The sequence below is a fragment of the Chiloscyllium plagiosum genome, unplaced genomic scaffold, assembly GCF_037043375.1.
Source record: "Chiloscyllium plagiosum isolate Xiang-an unplaced genomic scaffold, Cpla_swu_hap1 HiC_scaffold_48, whole genome shotgun sequence".
Taxonomy (NCBI): Eukaryota; Metazoa; Chordata; class Chondrichthyes; order Orectolobiformes; family Hemiscylliidae; genus Chiloscyllium; species Chiloscyllium plagiosum.
The window spans coordinates 17,152,343-17,171,076 of NW_028270186.1; the positions used below are offsets into that span (position 1 = coordinate 17,152,343).

At 51.6% G+C, this 18,734-nt stretch overlaps 1 protein-coding gene across 1 annotated transcript in view; it reads right to left on the reverse strand.

The window, feature by feature from the left end:
• Positions 1-951: 951 nt before the first annotated feature.
• Positions 952-18,734, reverse strand: part of npc1l1 (NPC1-like 1) — a 43,829-nt gene continuing 26,046 nt past the window's right edge. Inside the window, exons 12-19 of the mRNA XM_087984458.1 lie at positions 17,130-17,257; positions 16,124-16,253; positions 15,578-15,633; positions 13,407-13,557; positions 10,424-10,655; positions 9,157-9,270; positions 6,374-6,536; positions 952-4,046 (exon numbers count right to left, since the gene is read on the reverse strand). Of these exons, the coding sequence (XP_087840584.1) occupies positions 3,781-4,046; positions 6,374-6,536; positions 9,157-9,270; positions 10,424-10,655; positions 13,407-13,557; positions 15,578-15,633; positions 16,124-16,253; positions 17,130-17,257 (1,240 nt within the window). The 3' untranslated portion in view covers positions 952-3,780. The remainder of the gene's footprint in view (positions 4,047-6,373; positions 6,537-9,156; positions 9,271-10,423; positions 10,656-13,406; positions 13,558-15,577; positions 15,634-16,123; positions 16,254-17,129; positions 17,258-18,734) is intronic.

Consider the following 18,734-nt stretch of genomic DNA (forward strand, 5'->3'; position numbering starts at 1 on the left):
TTTTCATGGCTGTGAAACTATATTGACATAACTAGATATTTTGATTAAACTTTAACTACACTTTAATAGGACATTCTAACAAACTTTATTCTGAGAAGTGAGTCAGGCTGTCTGTGAATAGCTGAATTTCCATTAATGAAGACTGAATAAAAACAGCAATATCCAAATGTACAATATAACCCTAGCAGTCAAACAGTTATCCTTGTTCCAGTTTATCTGCCCTGTTCCCATATCCTCATATTCCCATTTTCCTTCAATCACCGGCCTATCTCATGTTTTCACATTAACTCCAGGGTACATTCCACTGTCGCACGAGCCTCAGTGTTAACAGGTCCCTGGATCGGGCGTTATTCAAATGCATTCAAATATTCACATCCAAAGTGAACAAAGGTTGACCCAGAACAAAGCCAACATCTCGCTAATGTCGTTGCTACCAATGAACAACGCAGAGAAAGTGAGGCCTGCGGATCAGAGTCGAGAGTGTGGGCGCTGGAAAAGCACAGCAGGTCAGGCAGCAGCCGAGGGAGCAGGACCGTTTCGGGCGTCAAGCCCTTCAGCAGGAACGAGAACTCGAAACGTCGACTCTCCTGCTTCTCGGACGCTGCCTGACCTGCTGCGCATTTTCCAGCAGCCCACACTCTCGGCACCAGTGCGGCACACCCCCTCTCTCGGAGTGGTTCTGCATCTGACCGTTGTAAATTAAACAGAAAATTGTTTCCAAAAATTCTACCCTTGCAAATCGCTGTGTAGTTTCTTCATAATGTAGTTGCAGTCTCGAAAAATGCCAAATAATTCTTTTGTCGGAGAGTGACCACGAAAAAAAAGGGTGCTGGACATGGTTTGCAAAATGTTACAACATATACCAAATACTATGTGCAGATAAAACCCTTAACAGTATTTTCATTGAACAATGCTTTGGAAGAAAATGATTTCTTTACAAGAGACAGTAAACCTCCTGATTTTGCGAATTTATTTTTATATATACACATATGAATGTTCCTGTTCTCTTTCACTGCTCACATTACTTTTGGAGTGCTTTCAAATACAGGGACTAAATTATCTGGAAAATTTGAGACAATTCTGCTATTGAAGTACCAAAACGCGCCTGGCATTTCTTACCCATCTCTGAGCGGGTGTAAGACAGCACCCTAGCCCAGGACGGGCTGGGGTTAATGGGCGCACTAAATGGTGCCCGTTAAACTGGGCACCCCCGATTTGAGCACCCCGAAATAAAGGCGGAGACTGTGGGCCAGATGTCAGGCAGGGTACGCCTGGGATGTGTACAATAGAATCCCAACAGCCATGCGGCCCATCGAGTCCAGACCAACCCTTCGAAGATCATCCCACCCAGACCAATCCCTGTAACCCTGCATTTCTCATGGCTAACCCACCCTAACCTGCATATCCCTGAGCACTATGGGGCAATTTAGCATGGCCAATCCACCCTAACCTGCACATCCCTGAGCACTATGGGTAATTTAGCATGGCCAATCCACCCTAACCTGCACATCCCCGGACACTATGGGTAATTTAGCATGGCCAATCCACCCTAACCTGCACATTCCCGGGCACTATGGGGCAATTTAGCATGGCCAATCCTCCCTAACCTGCACATCCCTGAGCACTATGGGTAATTTAGCATGGCCAATCCACTCTAACCTGCACATCCCTGAGCACTATGGGTAATTTAGCATGGCCAATCCACCCTAACCTGCACATCCCCGGACACTATGGGTAATTTAGCATGGTCAATCCACCCTAACCTGCACATCCCCGGACATTATGGGTAATTTAGCATGGCCAATCCACCCTAACCTGCACATTCCCGGGCACTATGGGTAATTTAGCACAGCCAATCCACCCTAACCTGCACATCCCTGGGCACCACAGGGCAGTTTCCCATGGCCAATCCACCCTAACCTACACATCCCTTGGCACCACTGGGTAATTTAACATGGCCAATCCACCCTAACCTGCACATCCCTGGGCACTATGGGTAATTTAGCACGGCCAATTCACCCTAACTTGCACATCCCTGGTCACCATGGGGAAATCGAACATGTCCAATCCACCCTAACCTGCACATCCCTGAGCACTATGGGTAATTTAGCATGGTCAATCCACCCTAACTTGCACATCCCTGGTCACCATGGGGAAATCGAACATGTCCAATCCACCCTAACATGCACGTCTTTGGATCAAACCCACGCAGACATGGAGAGAAGGTGCAAACTTCCCACAGGCAGACAGTCGCCCAAGGGTGGAATCGAACCTGAGTCCCTGGTGCCGTGCGGCAGCAGTGCTAACCACTGAGTCACCGTGCAAAGTGCTGATCAATGCAGACATGTGTAAAGATTGGTTCCAGTTCTATCCTTCATCAAGTGGTTTTGAGAACAGCAGATGACTTACTTGTCTTGTGCACTTCGGCCACCTGGGTGAAACACTGCTCCCTCCACTGGATCCAACTTTGGCACCAATCCTGAGGAAGGATGTGACGGCACTGGTAGGGGGCACAGAAAAGATCATCCCAGAAGGCCCCGGGGCTGGGAAAGGTCAGAATACAAGGACGAGAAGGTCGAGGGGTGATTTGATTACAAATGTCCAAAATGATCAGGATATCGAGGCGTGCTGCAGGTAGATAGTTCCTTGAAAGTGATCTCACAGAGAGGGTGGTGAAGAAGGCCTTTATTGGTCAGCGCACTACCAATGGGAGTTGGGAGGTTATGCTGCATAAGTACAGGACATTGGCTCGGCCATTTTTGGAGCACTGTGTGCAATTCTGGTCTCGCTGATCCAGAAAGGATTATATTAACCTAGAAGGAGTGCAGAAACGATTTACTTGCAGGCTACCTAGACTGGAAAGCTTGAGTTATAAGGAAAGGCTGGGACTATTTTCCCCGCAGCGTTGTAAACTGAAGGGTCTATAAAATGATGAGAGGTGCACAGAAGGGAGATCACTGACAGCTTTTCCCCAGGGTAGGGGTGTCAAAAAATAGAGGGGAATAGGTGTCAGGTGAGAGATACAAAAGAGGCTAGAGGGGCAATTTTATTTCACACGGAGGGTGGGGAGTGTCTGGAACAGGCTGCCAGAGATAGAGAAACATTTGGACAGGTACATGGACAGGATAGGGACAGAGGGATATGGACCAAACCCAGGCGAATGGGACTGGACGTATTGTGAAAACTGGGCAGCATGGAGAAGTTGGGCTGAAGGGTCTGTTTCCATACTGTAGGTCGCACTGGCTCTGAGCTGAGGGAATCCGTCGGTGGGCACCAGGAGCTGCTGGGATCTGGAACTGGCCAATTCCATCGGGACTTGGGTAAGTGCGGCGGAGTGGGGAGGAACATTCGCAGGGATTTGGGGAAGGAACAGTTTGAGGTTACGGTGGAGGGCAGTTCTTGGCAGCAAGCAGGTGTACAAAGGGCAGAAGTGCCTCCTTTGTGCCCCACTGTGATGCCACCCAGCTGAGAAGATGCCAACAGACAGCCTGTGCATGTAGTGGTGTTGTGCAAGGCTCTGGGAGGGGGGGGGGGGGGGGGCGGGCGGACATGCTCTGATATTGGATCCCGGGATCAGTGTTGTGTCTCTGGACCGGGAGCTGGGAATTTCTGGGGATTCGGCTCAGTGAGAATTTCAAACAGTGACAGTTTTTGCCTGGGAGGGCCGCTAGCTGGATTGGGGGAGGAACATTCGGGACCCCTGGCCAGTAGCTCGAGCTGGGGGAACCTGGTTCAAATCCCCACATCGCCCCCGCCTTTGTCTTTGTACGGAAACAGGCATTAAAAGGAAGTGACGGTGGGGAGAGTGTCCGTGAGAGCTCCGACTGAGTCAGATCCTTTCTCCGATGAGCTTTCTGCCTCTCTGGGTGCTGTATGTTCCTCTGTCCGAGTTGATCCATTACATCGTGTCGTTGAGTTGGCTTTCTTGTCTTCAGCAGATCCCTCGTAGCCAAAGTTATGAAAGCAACCATTTAGATACGTCTTATCCGGCAGGGGCTCCTTAACAGTCTGCTGTTGCAGCAATGGGGCACTTTTGATGCCTGGTCCTGGAAACATAGAGACAGTTTGTTGTTGGAGCGTGAAGTGTTTTGGTCTCCACCCAACTGCATGAGTTTAATTTCGGATAAATGTGAGGTGCTGCACTGTGGAAAGGCAAATCAAGGCAAGACTTATACACTTAACAGTCGCTCAGTGGGCGTGTTGCTGAACAAGGAGACCTTGGAGTACAGCTTCATAGCTCCTTGAAAGTGGAGTCGCAGCTAGATAGGATAGTGAAGGCAGCGTTTGGTATGCTTTCCTTTATTGGTCAGAGTACTGAGTACAGGAGTTGGGAGGTCATGTTGCAGCTGGACAGGACATAGGTTAGGCCACTTTTGAAATATTATGTGCAATTCTGCTCTGGATGGATGTTGTGAAACTTGGAAGGGTTCAGCAAAGATTGACAAGGATGTTGTCAGGGTTGGAGGGTTTGAGCTACAGGGAGAGGCTGAACAGGCTGGAGCTGTTTTCCCTGGAGCGTCGGAGGCTGAGGAGTGACCTTATAGAGGTTTACAAAAGTATGAGGGGCCATAGGTAGGGTAAATAGACTAGGTATTTTCCCTGAGGTGGGGGAGTCTAGAATTATAGGGACATGGGGTGAGAGGGGAAAGATATAAAAGAGACCTAAGGGGCAACTTTTTCATGCAGAGGGTGGTACGTGTATGGAACGAGCTGCCAGAGGAAGTGGTGGAGGCTGGTACAATTACAACATTTAAGAGGCATTTGGATGGGTATATGAATAGGAAGGGTTTGGAGGGATATGGGCCGGCCGCTGGCAGGTGGGACTAGATTGGGTTGGGATGTCTGGGTCGGCATGGACGGGTTGGACCGAAGGGTCTGTTTCCGTGCTGTGCATCTCTCTGACTGAGTCCAGCACTGACCTTAGAGTGCAGGTTCATAGCTCCTTGAAAGTGGAGTCGCAGGTAGATAGGATAGTGAAGGCAGCGTTTGGTATGCTTTCCTTTATTGGTCAGAGTACTGAGTACAGGAGTTGGGAGGTCATGTTGCGGCTGTACAGGACATTTCAATTTAATGTTTTCAATTTAACGTTACAGCTGTAGAAAACTTGAGTCAGGTCACATTTGGAATATTGCGTCCAGCTCTGATCGCCACACTACCAGAAGGATCTGGATGTTTTGGAGAGGGTGCAGAGACCGGTCTGAAGTTATGAGGAAAGGTTGGTTAAATTTGGACTGTTTTCACTGAAAAGACGGAGGTTGAGGGGCGACCTGATAAAAGGTCGACACAATTATTGATAGAGAGGGGCTTCTTGTCAGGGTGGAAAGGTCAACCACTAGAGGGCACAGGTTCAACGTGAGAGGGGGACAGCTTAGGGGAAAAGTGCAGGGAAGCTTTTCACCCAAAGGGAAACGTGGAGGGGGTGGAAGCAGGCACATTAGCGACGCTTAAGGTGTACCGTGATAGGGGCAGAGAGTCACACAGCATGGACTGTTTGGACCGAAGGGTCTGTTTCCGTGCTGTACATCTCTATAACTATATGATATCTATAGAGTCAGCCCTCAACCTCCAGTGAACAAAGTCCCAGCCTCTCCTTATGATTAAACCCTCCATTCCCGGCAACATCCCGGGAAATCGCTTCTGAACTCTCTTCAGCTTGACAATATCCTTCCTACAACAGAGCATTCAGACACATGAGCAAGAGGTGAACAGTGGGATGGAAACTGCGTATGGGAAATAAGTGGTGGGTCTCAGTGAGGATTAGGGAGCAGTGCAGGGAGCCGTAGGGCCTGTTCCAGTGCTGTTATTAAGTTGTGGTCAAAACGTGTGGTGCTGGGAAAGCACAGCAAGTCAGGCAGCATCTGACAAGCAGGAGGGCTGACATTTCGAGCATACACTCTTCATCAAGAACATGGGGGAGGCCCGAGGGGGCTGAGAGGTACATGGAATTGGGGGTGGAGCTTGGGGGAAGGTAGCTGGAAATGTGATAGGTGGATGAAGGTGAGGAGGGGCGACGGTGATAGGTCAGAGAGGATTGTGGGGAGGATAGTTGGGAGGGAAGATGGACAGGTCAAGAGGGCAGTGGAGGGTCGGATCTGGGATAAGGTCGGGGAGGGGAGAGGATGAAACTGGTGACATTGACGTTGACCCAGCGCCAGGCTGTCTGACTCTGATCTCCAGCATCTGCAGTCCTCACTTTCCCCTGTTATTAAACTGGATTGTGTATTGGGTTATCCAACTAACCTATGGACAGTGCCTCTCCCCCGCTCCCCCAACGACGTGATAATGTTGGTGAACAGATTCCACAGCCACACGCTCCCCCCCCCCCCCCCCGCAACCCCACACCACCTCCCCCTTGACCGTGAGGCAGACTCACCGAAGTAGCTGAGGAGGACGGGCAGGAAGATCAGGCCGTGGACCAGACCCAGTAAGGTGATCACCAGGTTGAGGCGGAAGAAGAAGACTTGGATGAGCTGGGACTGAGCGAAATGCAGGACGATGATTCCGGGAAGGTTGGTCATCGCCACGCCCGCAAAGACCTGTCAGGGGGTAAACGGACACCATTGGAGGGGGGGGAGAGAGCGAGCTCGGTCAGGGAAAGGAGCGCCGCCCCTGGCTGTCTCCGCTGGCAGGGGGCCCGGCAGGTCATCCTCTATCCCAGAATCCCTGGCGGGTCATCCTCTATCCCAGATTTCTTATCAAGCTGATGGTTCAGCTCTCGGCCGGCGGGTCATCCCGAATCCCAGAATTCCCAGTGGGTTATATCCTCAGTCCCAGAATTCCCGGTGAGTTGTCTGTTCAGCTCACGGCTGGCGGGTAATCCCCAGTCCCAGAATTCCCAGTGAGTTGACTGTTCAGCTCACGGCTGGCGGGTCATCCCCAGTCCCAGAATTCCCGGCAAGCTGAGTCTGTTCAGCTCACGGCCGGCAGGTCATCCCCAGTCCCAGAATTCCCGGCGAGTTGACTGTTCAGCTCACGGCTGGCGGGTCATCCCCAATCCCAGCATTCCCAGCGAGCTGAGTCTGTTCAGCTCTCACACCACACCAGGTTATAGTCCAACAGGTTTATTTGGAAGCACTAGTTTTCGGAGTGATGCTCCTTCATCCGGGAGCTCATGGGGCAGGATCATATGACACAGAATTAATAGCAAAAGGTTTACAGTGTCATTCAACTGAAACGAGATATTGAACAAACCTAGCTCGCTGTGAAATCTTTCCTCTTTTAGAATGGGTTGCAGGTTTCAGTTCTTTAATATGTAAATCCCAGAACTACTTTTAAGTCACGGTCTCAAGATAACTTCAGGCTTTATAAGAAAAGGTGCCATCTTAGCTCAGTGCATTAAAGGTGGGAGGTTAGAGTCTGTCTGTATCCCAGTCTTGAGTCAGACTGGTTCCACTTCCAAAGTGGAATTTACAGAATATTCCATGGAATGACTGTCTGCAGATTATGCATTTTTTTGGAGCAAAATAGAATGTATCTGCAAATATAGTTCTGCAAAGACAAATTCACCCCATAGACACACGGCCCATTTGTGTGTGTGTGTGCGCATGAGAGAGAGAGAAGGAGAGAGAGCGAGAGAGTGTTTGCATCTGAGTGTGAGTGTGATGGAGTATAAGCCTGTGAGAGGATGTGTGCGTGGGTGTGGGGGCTGTATGTGGAGGCTTAGGGAAGGTCTTGGTGAGGTGCTCACCCCCCATCGATAATGTGTTGCAGGCAGCGAAGAACAAGGTGTCATTTCTCGGCTCCCGGGAAGTACTGGACAACAAAGGTTACCCTGCCGGTTGCAACCAGTGTCTGTCTCCTGAGGAGGTCATTACGGTTTCTCGCTGTGGCCCATTCGTGCTGGCGATCAATGAGTTGAGCGTCATACCCTGTCCTTCTAAGGGCATGGTGAGGAACACTTCAGCAGTCAGGGACATTCGGCCTCGGATCTTCTGGTGACCACCCTCCCAGGCGGACTTCGGGACAGGCAACAACGTAGACGAGCCGAGCAGAGGCTCGGTAACCAAGTTCGGTAACCATGGGGATGGCCTCAACCGGGGCCTTGGGGTCATTTCACACTACAGGTGACCCCACTGCCCTGTACACTCTATCACACACACACAATCTAACATACACACAGACTCACGCAGACTCTCTTTCATACACATGCTCTCTCTTATACACACACACACACCCCCCACAACACTCTCACCAATGCACACATCCTCTCACAGGTTTCTGCTACATCCCACACACACACACTTGACCAAGCTTTCACACACGCAATCACACACTCACACTCACGTGCAAACACGTACACACTCACACTCTCTCTCTATGTCTCTCGATCTCTCAAGCACACACACACACATACAAGTCTATGGGGTGAATTTGTCTTTGCAGAATTATATTTGCAGATACATCATATTTTGCTCAAAAATGCACAATCTGCAGGCAGTCAATCCATGGAATATTTTGTAAATTCCACTTTGGAAGTGGAACCAGTCTGACTCAAGATTGGGATACAGACAGACTCTTGATCTCACACCTTTAATGCATTGTCTGAGCTGAGATGTCGCCTTTTCTTATAAAACTTTAAGTTAGCTTGAGAATGTGACTTGAAAAAAGTTCTAGGACTTACATATTAATGAACCGCGCCTTATGATCATATACGCCACAACCACCTGATGAAGGGGCGTCGCTCCGAAAGCTAGTGCTTCCAAATAAACCTGTTGGACTCTAACCTGGTGTTGTGTGATTTTTAATCTTGTCCACCCCGGTCCAACACCAGCTCCTCCACATCATGGTTCAGCTCTCAACCGGCGGGTCATCCTGAATCCCAGAATTCTCGGTGAGCTGACAGTTCAGCTCATGGCCGGCGGGTCATCCTCAATCCCAGGATTCCCGGTGAGCAGACGGTTCAGCTCACGGCTGGCAGGTCGTCCCCAATCCCAGAATTCCCGGCGAGCTGACTGTTCAGCTGACGGCTGGCGGGTCATCCTCAATCCCAGGATTCCCAGCGAGCTGACAGTTCAGCTCATGGCTGGTGGGTCATCCCCAATCCCAGAATTTCCGACGAGCTGACGGTTCAGTTCTCGGCCCCCACAAGCCATGCAAGACGCCCCCCTACCTGTACATGGCGCGATGGCGTGTGCAGCCCCAGTCCCTCATACCTACCGCACTGCCCATGGTGTAAGTGGCCTCCTTTGCCCGCTCCACCTTACTCCCTTTGGTGCTGACGGCGAAGGAGCGTGTGAGGTGAGAGACAAACTCCACGGAGATGCCGACTGCCTGCAGGGAACAGACGCCAGAATGAGAGCTGGGCAGGAGGGGTGAGAGGGGGAGAAGGGCACAGGGTGCCAGGGCTTATGGGGTTCAGGTAGAAACCTGGAGCCCTGGCAGTGCCAGGTACTTCCTCACAGAGAGGGGGCTGACGGAGTGGCAAACTGGGTAACCCCACACGCCCACACCATCGTCAGGGTGCCCAGGTGATACCCTTTGAACATTGAAAGACAATATAAAATAGAGGGTACAAGGGCAACAGCTGCCTCACGGCGCCAGGAACTGAGTTCGATTCCAGCCTCGGGCTACAGTGTGTGTGTGGAGTTTGCACATTCTCCCCATCTCTGCGTGGGTTTCCTCCTGCAGTCCAAGGATGTGCTGGTTAGGGTGGATTGGCCATGCTAAATTACCCATAGTGCTCAGGGATGTGCAGGTTTGGGTGGATTGGCCATGCTAAATTACCCATAGTGCTCAGGGATGTGCAGGTTAGGGTGGATTGGCCATGCTAAATTATCCATAGTGCTCAGGGATGTGCAGGTTAGGGTGGGTTGGCCGTGTTAAATTACCCATAGTGCTCAGGGATGTGCAGGTTTGGGTGGATTGGCCACGCTAAATTACCCATAGTGCTCAGGGATGTGCAGGTTTGGGTGGATTGGCCATGGGAAATTACACACCATGCCCAGGGTTGTATAGGTCAGGTGGGTTAACCATAGGAAATGTGGAATTACAGGGATAGAGTGCCATATTATAGAAAAGACGTCAACACATTGGAGAGAGAGCGTCGAAGCGAGTTACAAGAACGGGTTCCGGGGACGGGAAACCTCGGGGATGAGGAGTGATGGAAGACGTTGGGAATGTTCTCCTCGGAGAGGAGAGGGAGATCCGATAGAGGTTCTCGGAATCGGGCTGGACAGAGTCGAGAGGGAGAAGCTGGTGTGCAGGGAGGTTTTGTTACATGAGCATCTCTTTTAAAAAGTAAGAGTGATCTTATTTTCCCAGCAGCTCTGAACCCTGCCTGATTCAGTGTGGGAAAGGTGAACCCCTGGGGTGGAGGGGAGATGGGACAGGGCAGAATAGCAGGAGCCGATGGGTCGAACAGTCTAAGTGGCGAGAAGCAGAGGGAGAGCCTGGTCTCACACACAGTGCACTGTGAGTGCCTTACCGTCACCAGATTGATGAGGGAGACGGCGTTAAAGTCGATCCCCCAGAGCGTCATCACTCCCACCGTGTCCACGATGATCATCACGATGGTGAGCAGGTTGAGCAAGCCGGAGTGAATGTCCATTCCCAGCAAGATACAGCACACCACAAAGGTTGGGATCAGACACACGCCAATGTTGAAGATCCCCTCGTTCACTATCGTCAGGTACTGCTCGTAATAGACATAGGTAATCCTGTAATCCAGAGAAAGGGACAGTAGCTGGATCTGCCAGGGGCTGGGAATCCTGCAGTGAGTAACTCTTTCCCCACTGTCCACCCCCACCAACTCCCCCCCAAAGCCTGTCCCCACCATCGGCAAGGCACAAGTCAGGGTAGCGTGATGGAATACAGTCGATTCTCCATGTTTCCTCAACACGATTGAAGAACTTGGGGTGGCACAGTGGTTAGCACTGCTGCCTCACAGCGATAGAGACCCGGGTTCAATTCCCGCCTCAGATGACTGACTGTGTGGAGTTTGCACGTTCTCCCCGTGTCTGCGTGGGTTTCCTCCGGGTGCTCCGGTTTCCTCCCACAGTCCAAAGATGTGCAGGTTAGGTGAATTGGCCATGCTAAAATTGCCCGTAGTGTTAGGTAAGGGGTAAATGTAGGGGTATGGGTGGGTTGCGCTTCGGCGGGGGGGGTGTGGATTTGTTGGGCCAAAGGGCCTGTTTCCACACTGTAAGTAATCTAATCTAATCTAATCTAAACTTGGACGGTTCTCTGCAGAGCATGTACTTTCCTTCCCTATATTGGCTGTAATCGGATTCCAGCCTCATTTGTTTAAACAGTGCTGCTGCTGCGTGATTTTCTTGTCACGCGAGATCGCCCAAGAACGGAACTCTCACCTTATGCCAGACCAGACTGTCCCCACTTGGATGGGGGAGAGGGGCAGCTCCGACAACACTCCAAGCTCGACACCATCCAGGGACAAAGCAGCCCCCCCCCCGCTCGATTATCCCCACCCCCACAAACCCTCCCACTCCCTCCACCCGCCCCGACGCTCAGTAGCAGCAGTGGGTACCATCCACAGGACGCACTGCAGCAACTCCCCCAGGGTCCTCACCTTCCAAACCCCACGGCCAGTTCCACCTAAATTTAAAAGGGACCTAAGGGGCAATTTTATCACGCAGAGGGTGGTGCGTGGAGGGAACAAGCTGCCAGAGGAAGTGGAGGAGGCTGGTACAATGACAACATTTAAAAGGCAGTTGGGATAGGAAAGACATGGGCCAAACGCTGGCAAATGGGGCTGGAATAATGGAGGATATCTGGTCAGCATGGATGAGTTGGACCGAAGGGTCTGTTTCGGTGCTGTACAGCTCTATGATTGCATAAGGATGAAGGGGACGAGAAAGATCAGAGGGAGCTCCTCCACAGATGCCTGAGGGCAGCAGGAGGGGGAATAGGGTGTGTTAGACAACGACACTGGCCTTGATCAGTCGGGGTGTGGGTTATAAGAGCAGGGAGGTTACGCCAGAGCTGTCCGGGCCACAGCTGGAGTACGGCGTGCAGTTCTGGCTCCCCACACTGTCAGAAGGATGGGGTTAGACTGGAGGGGAAGTGCAGAGGGAGACTCACCAGGACATTACCTGGGACGGAGCAGGTCGGAGGCTGGATACGCCTCGGGTCGTATCCAGTGGAGCAGAAGGGAGGGATCCGTTAGAGGGTGTGGCGGATGATGAGGGTGGGTAGAAAGCAGCTTAGATGTGAACACGGGGGGGCCATCTTTTCACAAGGAGGGACTCGAGGGGACTTGAGGAGATGACCATACCAAATCAAGTAAAAATCGATCTCCTGTAAAAGCCCTCTTCTTTTGGCCATAAATATATGGAAAATTCCAGCTACCTCATGTGAAAGTCGACCCTGGTTCTGCACAGCTAACAGATCGACATTAGTGAACTGGCCACCCCACTCCGCCTGGCTTCAATCCAGATCTTCAGAATTACCGTAACTTCAGTTAGTTTGGTTTCTGAGTTGCGTTGGAGATTAATTGAGTGTCTGCTCTCAAAAGTAGTACCCGTCTATTGGTCGCTAACTTAACCTTACAAAGTTAGCACTGCTGCCTCACGGCGCCAGGGACCCAGGTTCGATTCCAGCCTCGGGCGACTGTCTGTGTGGGGTTTGCACATTCTCCCCGTGTCTGTGTGGGTTTCCTCCGGGTGCTCCGGTTTCCTCCCACAGTCCAAAGATGTGCAGGTTAGGGTGGATTGGCCATGCTAAATTACCCACAGTGCCCAGGGATGTGCAGGTTAGGGTGGATTGGCCGTGCTAAATTACCCATAGTGCTCAGGGATGTGCAGGTAAGGGTGGATTGGCCATGCTAACTTACCCATAGTGTTCAGGGATGTGCAGGTTAGGGTGGATTGGCCATGCTAAATTACCCATAGTGCCCAGGAATGTGTAGGTTAGGGTGGATTGGCCGTGCTAAATTACCCATAGTGCTCAGGGATGTGCAGGTTAGCTGGGGTAAATGTAAAGTTCGGGTTGAGGCAGAGGAATGGGCCTGGGTAGTGACTCTTCCGAGGGTCGGTGTGGACTTGTTCGACCAAATGGTCTGTTTCCACACTGTCGGGATTCTACGATCTGGTCAAGAAAATTCGACGACTGCCGGAGTGGAAGTGGGAAGTTTCACCCAGAGGGTGGTGGGAGTCTGGAATACAGTGCCCGAAAACGGGAGTTGAGTTGGGAAAGCGCACAACTTTTGAAAAAGACAATGATGAGCCACTTGCCACACCAAGGCTTTGGGCCTAGTGTGGGGAAGTGGGACCTGTGTCGGGTGTTTTGGCCAGGTGATAGGCCGAAGCACCTCTTCTGAACGGTACGATGAATTCAGTCCAGTTACATCAAACACGGTGAATGTCTGTCACCTCATCAAACGCAGAACCCCACCTCGCTACTCCCAGGAGAAGTGACAGAACAGGAGGCTTTAACCGTGACTGAAAACTCACGTGTAGGGGAAGACTTCAAAGTTTGGATCGGTCCCCGGGATCTCCCTCATGCTCCTTGTGATATTGGCCGCGAGTTCACGAGACACTCTCAGAGCCGCAGTGTACTCCAGTGAATTTTTCAGAGGTGTATGGTAAGCCATGAACCTGGACGCTGGACAGCAAAACAATAGACATTTCCTACTTGATGTTAACAAGAAATTCTCAGCACGTCACTCACAAGGTCATACAGCACGGAAACAGGCCCTTCGGTCCACCTCACCCATGCTGACCAGACATCCCAACCCAGTCTAGTCCCACTTCGAGTCATGGAGATGTACAGCACGGAAACAGACCCCTTCGGTCCAACCCGTCCATGCTGACCCAGATATCCCAACCCAATCTCGTCCTACCTGCCAGCACTTAGCCCAAACCCCTCTACACCCTTCCCATTCATATACCCATCCAAATGCCTTTTAAATGTTGTAATTGTACCAGCCTCCACCACATCCTCTGGCAGCTCATTCCACACACGTACCACCCTCTGTGTGAAAACGTTGCCCCTTAGGTCCCTATTATGTCTTTCCCTTTGTCCTTCTAGATGGAAGTGACCGTGGGGTTTGGAAGGTGGTGTCTGAGGAGCCTGGGGGAGTTGCTGCAGTGCGTCTTGTAGATGGTACCCACTGCTGTTACTGAGCGTCGGGGGGGTGGAGGGAGTGGGGGTTTGTGGGGGTGGGGATAATCGAGCGGGGGGGGGCTGCTTTGTCCCTGGATGGTGTCGAGCTTCTCGAGTGTTGTTGAAGCTGCCCTACCCCCATCAAGGACAAGTGGGGAGTATTCCCTCACACCCTCCTGACTTGGGCCTTGTCGATGGTGGGGTCAGGCTTTGGGGGGGGTCAGGAGGGGAGTTACTTGCTGCAGGATTCCCAGCCTCTGACCTGCTCTTGTAGCCGCTGTGTTTATATGGGGCTGGTCCAGTTCAGTTTCTGGTCAATGGTAACCCCCAGGATGTTGATAGTGTGGGGGCTGGGGGGGAGGATTCATTGATGGTAACACCATTGAACGTCAAAGGGGTAATGGTTAGATTCTGTCTTGTTGGAGACAGTAACCCCCAGGATGTTGATAGTGGGGGGATTCAGTGATGGTAACACCATTGAACGTCAAGGAGGTGATGGTTAGATTCTCTCTTGTTGGAGACAGTAACCCCCAGGATGTTGATAGTGGGGGGGGGGGGGAATTCAGTGACGGTTATTGCCTAACATTTCAGATCGGTGTTCTATTTCTCGATCTCTGCTGTCTATTTTGCAGCTATTTTTCTGTCCTAGATGTCTCCGCGGAGGGACAGCACCGTTGGGCACTGGGTCTGCAAAGAAGTATGGAGTTCAATGTAGCTAAGTGTGAGGTGATTCACTTTGGTAAGAGTAGCAAAAAGATGGAGTACTGGGCTAATGGTCGGATACTTGGTAGTGTGGATGAGCAGAGGGATCTTGGTGTCCATGTACACAGATCTTTGAAAGTTGCCACCCAGGTAAATAGTGCGGTGAAGAAGGCATATGGCGTACTGGCTTTTATTGGTAGAGGAATTGAGTTCCGGAGCCCTGAGGTCATGTTGCAGTTGTATAAGACTCTGGTGTGGCCGTATCTGGAGTATTGTGTACAGTTTTGGTCGCCATACTATAGGAAGGATGTGGAGGCACTGGAACGGGTGCAGAGGAGGTTTACCAGGATGTTGCCTGGTATGGTAGGAAGATCGTATGAGGAAAGGCTGAGGCACTTGGGGTTGTTTTCATTGGAGAAAAGAAGGTTTAGGGGTGACTTGATAGAGGTGTACAAGATGATTAGGGGTTAGATAGGGTCGGCAGTGAGAATCTTTTTCCACGTATGGAGTCAGCTATTACAAGGGGGCATAGCTTTAAATTAAGGAGGGATAGGTATAGGACAGATGTTAGGGGTAGGTTCTTTACTCAGCGAGTCGTGAGTTCATGGAATGCCCTGCCAGTAGCAGTGGTGGACTCTCCCTCATTATGGGCCTTTAAGCGGGCATTGGATAGGCATATGGAGGATAGTGGGCTAGTGTAGGTTAGGTGGGCTTGGATCGGCGCAACATCGAGGGCCGAAGGGCCTGTACTGCGCTGTATTCTTCTATGTTCTATGTTCCAAGTGTGTTTGGTTTCCAAACGTTCCCGTGCACTCACCCAAGATCTCGCCTTTTGGTCCTCTTTTCACCGCATTCCCGTAAGCTCCCAGACCCCTGGAAAAGTAACAAGTTCTCCTCAGAGCGATCACTCGTCGGTTAAAAGGACACCGAACATATTAACGGTAACCTGGTCTCGCCAACCTGGTCACAGCCATTTCCAAATCGAATTACTCTTTCTGGACGTACATTCATACAGCATGGAAACAGACCCTTCAGTCCAACCCGTCCATGCCGACCCAGCTATCCTACATTAATCTAGTCCCGTTCGTCACCAACTGGCCCATTGAGGCGGAGATCGGACATTATGGGATGTTCTGGGCCTGAGGATAGCGTGCGGTTTTGAGGGCGAAGGTCAGCCCTGACAGAGCAGGCTCAGCCAGGCCTACCCCTTAGGCCTTTGTCGTGCAGGAGGCAAAGTCATTGGCCATCCGTTGGGGTTGGTACCTTCAGGTTGAGACGCCGAATGGCATTTGTTGGCCTCCTCCCCCAGCGTACCTCAGCGTGAGCCGAATGTGTTCCCCTCCGTTGCTTTGGAACAACTTACCCCTTGGAGCACTGCAGAGTAGGAGTGTCGTTCAGGAAACTCGGCAGGTACAGATTGAACTGCGTGATGTCTGGCCGGATGATGCCAGTCTGATTTGACTTCATGCACTTCTTACGGCAATTCAGCTGATCTGGGCGAGGCGGAATGAAAAACGTCAACGCTGACGGTCAATCCCGGGCCTCGGTTAAACAAACCCTCGCTGCCAACGGCGGCGGAAAGGGGCGACTCATTGGCGAAGGTGGTCCCCCTGACACCCGTCAGGACAAAAACAAAACAAAGCAAGGAGAATGCCAACCCGCATAGCAATCGGGGCAATTTATGCGCTGCCTGGTTGGCAAGTCGGCTCTGATTGGCTGAGGTGTTGCTGTGGAGACAGGCTCCCACAATGCCCTGTTGTTTTGAAAAGGGCACGAGGTGTGCGTGGCGAGACCTGTCAGCGGGCATTTCACTTTGGGTTTCTGCGGGCGTGGGGCAAATGGGGTTGGGGGGGGGGGTGGGGGGGGTGATGATGACATCCTCCAGCCTGTTTGGGGGATGTCAAGACCTACAGGCTCAGGGGGAAGTCTGCCATCTTACCCAATGATTGTCCTGTGACCTGCTCCCTTAATCAACACCTCAGGTGGCACAAGAAGATGGGTTGGGTGGCAGCCATTGGAGCAGCTTATCTTGTAAGGAATTGCCCCCTCTCAATGCTCCAGTTCTTGCATGGAATACGGTGGCACCCGTAGGATTACCCTAGCGGAACAGGAGGAGGCCATTCACCGGATTAGCCACACTTCCCCGCCCTGCCAACAGGTGGCGATCCAACTCCTCATCCGGTTGAATCGGCTTTAACGTTCCCCAAGCCGTTAGCCACTCGCTCCGTGACCGACAGCGCCAACTGCAGAGTCAGTGCTGCCCCGGCTCCCGCCAACTCCCCACCTCCCCCCCTCCCTCCTCCCCCCACCGTCTCCACGGTCTTGTGCAGGGGCAGTTGGTGGTGGTGGTGGAGGTGGGGAGGACTCACTGTTGGTTGCCGGGCAGAACTGGCCGGCGTTGGGTCCCAAAGCGAAGAGCCGACAGCAACGGGATATCGGATTGAGCCAGTCGAGGAAGTCGTCCACCCAGGAGGATGCTGGGATGGCCATGTAGGACCTACAGAGGGAAAGGGGGGAGTGGGGGAGGGGCCCAACAGGAAAGAGAGAACAAATGAAAACATGGTGACCGGAACGCAGGGCGAGTGGAGACTTTCTGAAAGTACGCTCCTGTCTCGTCATCCAGAAGGGGATGAAACCTCCACGGGTGAAAATATTCCCTTGGCTGCCATTTTCAAGCGACCCTCTCCGCTCTCTGTGTTCACCTACACACCCAGCGCTGATCTGAAATCGGACCCCTTTAGTGTGCCACAAGGATCGGTGCTGGGTCCGCTGTCATTCCTCATTTATGGAAACCATTTGGAAGAGAATTCAGGAAGCATTTTTGCAGATGACACCAGAATTGGAGGCATAATGAAGAGGGTTACCTCAGATTACAACGGGATCTGGATCAGATTTGGCCAATGGGCTGAGAAGTGGCAGATAGAGTTTAATTCAGATAAATGTGAGGTGCTGCATTTTGGGGAAGCAAATCTCAGCAGGACTTATACACTTAATGGTAAGGTCCTAGGGAGTGTTGCTGAACAAAGAGACCTTGGAGTGCAGGTTCATAGCTCCTTGAAAGTGGAGTCGCAGGTAGATAGGATAGTGAAGAAGGCGTTTGGTATGCTTTCCTTTATTGGTCAGAGTATTGAGTACAGGAGTTGGGAGGTCATGTTGCGGCTGGACAGGACATTGGTTAGGCCACTGTTGGAATATTGCGTGCAATTCTGGTCTCCCTGCTACAGGAAGGATGTTAGAAAGGGTGCAGAAAAGATTTACAAAGACGTTACTGAGACCGGAGGGTTTGAGGTATAAGGAGAGGCTGGGACTATTTTCTCAGAAGCAATGGGACAGCACGGTGGCTCAGTGGTTAGCACTGCTGCCTCACAGCACCAGGGTCCCAGGTTCAATTCCAGCCTCGGATGAGTGTCTGTGTGGGAGTTTGCACATTCTCCCCAGTGTCCGGTGGATTTCCTCCGGGTGCTCCGGTTTCCTCCTACAGTCCAACAATGTGTAGGTTAGGGTGGATTGGCCATGCTAAATTACCCATAGTGCTCAGGGATATGCAGATTAGGGTGGATTGGCCATGCTAAATTACCCATAGTGCTCAGGGATGTGCAGGTTAGGATGGATTGGCCATGCTAAATTACCCATAGTGTTCAGGGATCTGCAGGTTAGGGTGGATTAGCCGTGCTAAATTACCCATAGTGTTCAGGGATGTGCAGGTTAGGGTGGATTGGCCACACTAAATTACCCATAGTGCTCAGGGATGTGCAGGTTAGGGAGGATTGGCCGTGCTAAATCACCCATAGTGCTCAGGGATGTGCAGGTTAGGGTAGGTTGGCCGTGCTAAATTACCCATAGTGCTCAGGGATGTGCAGGTTAGGGAGGATTGGCCGTGCCAAATCACCCATAGTGCTCAGGGATGTGCAGGTTAGGGTGGATTGGCCGTGCTAAATTACCCATAGTGTTAGGTGCATCAGTCAGAGGGAAAT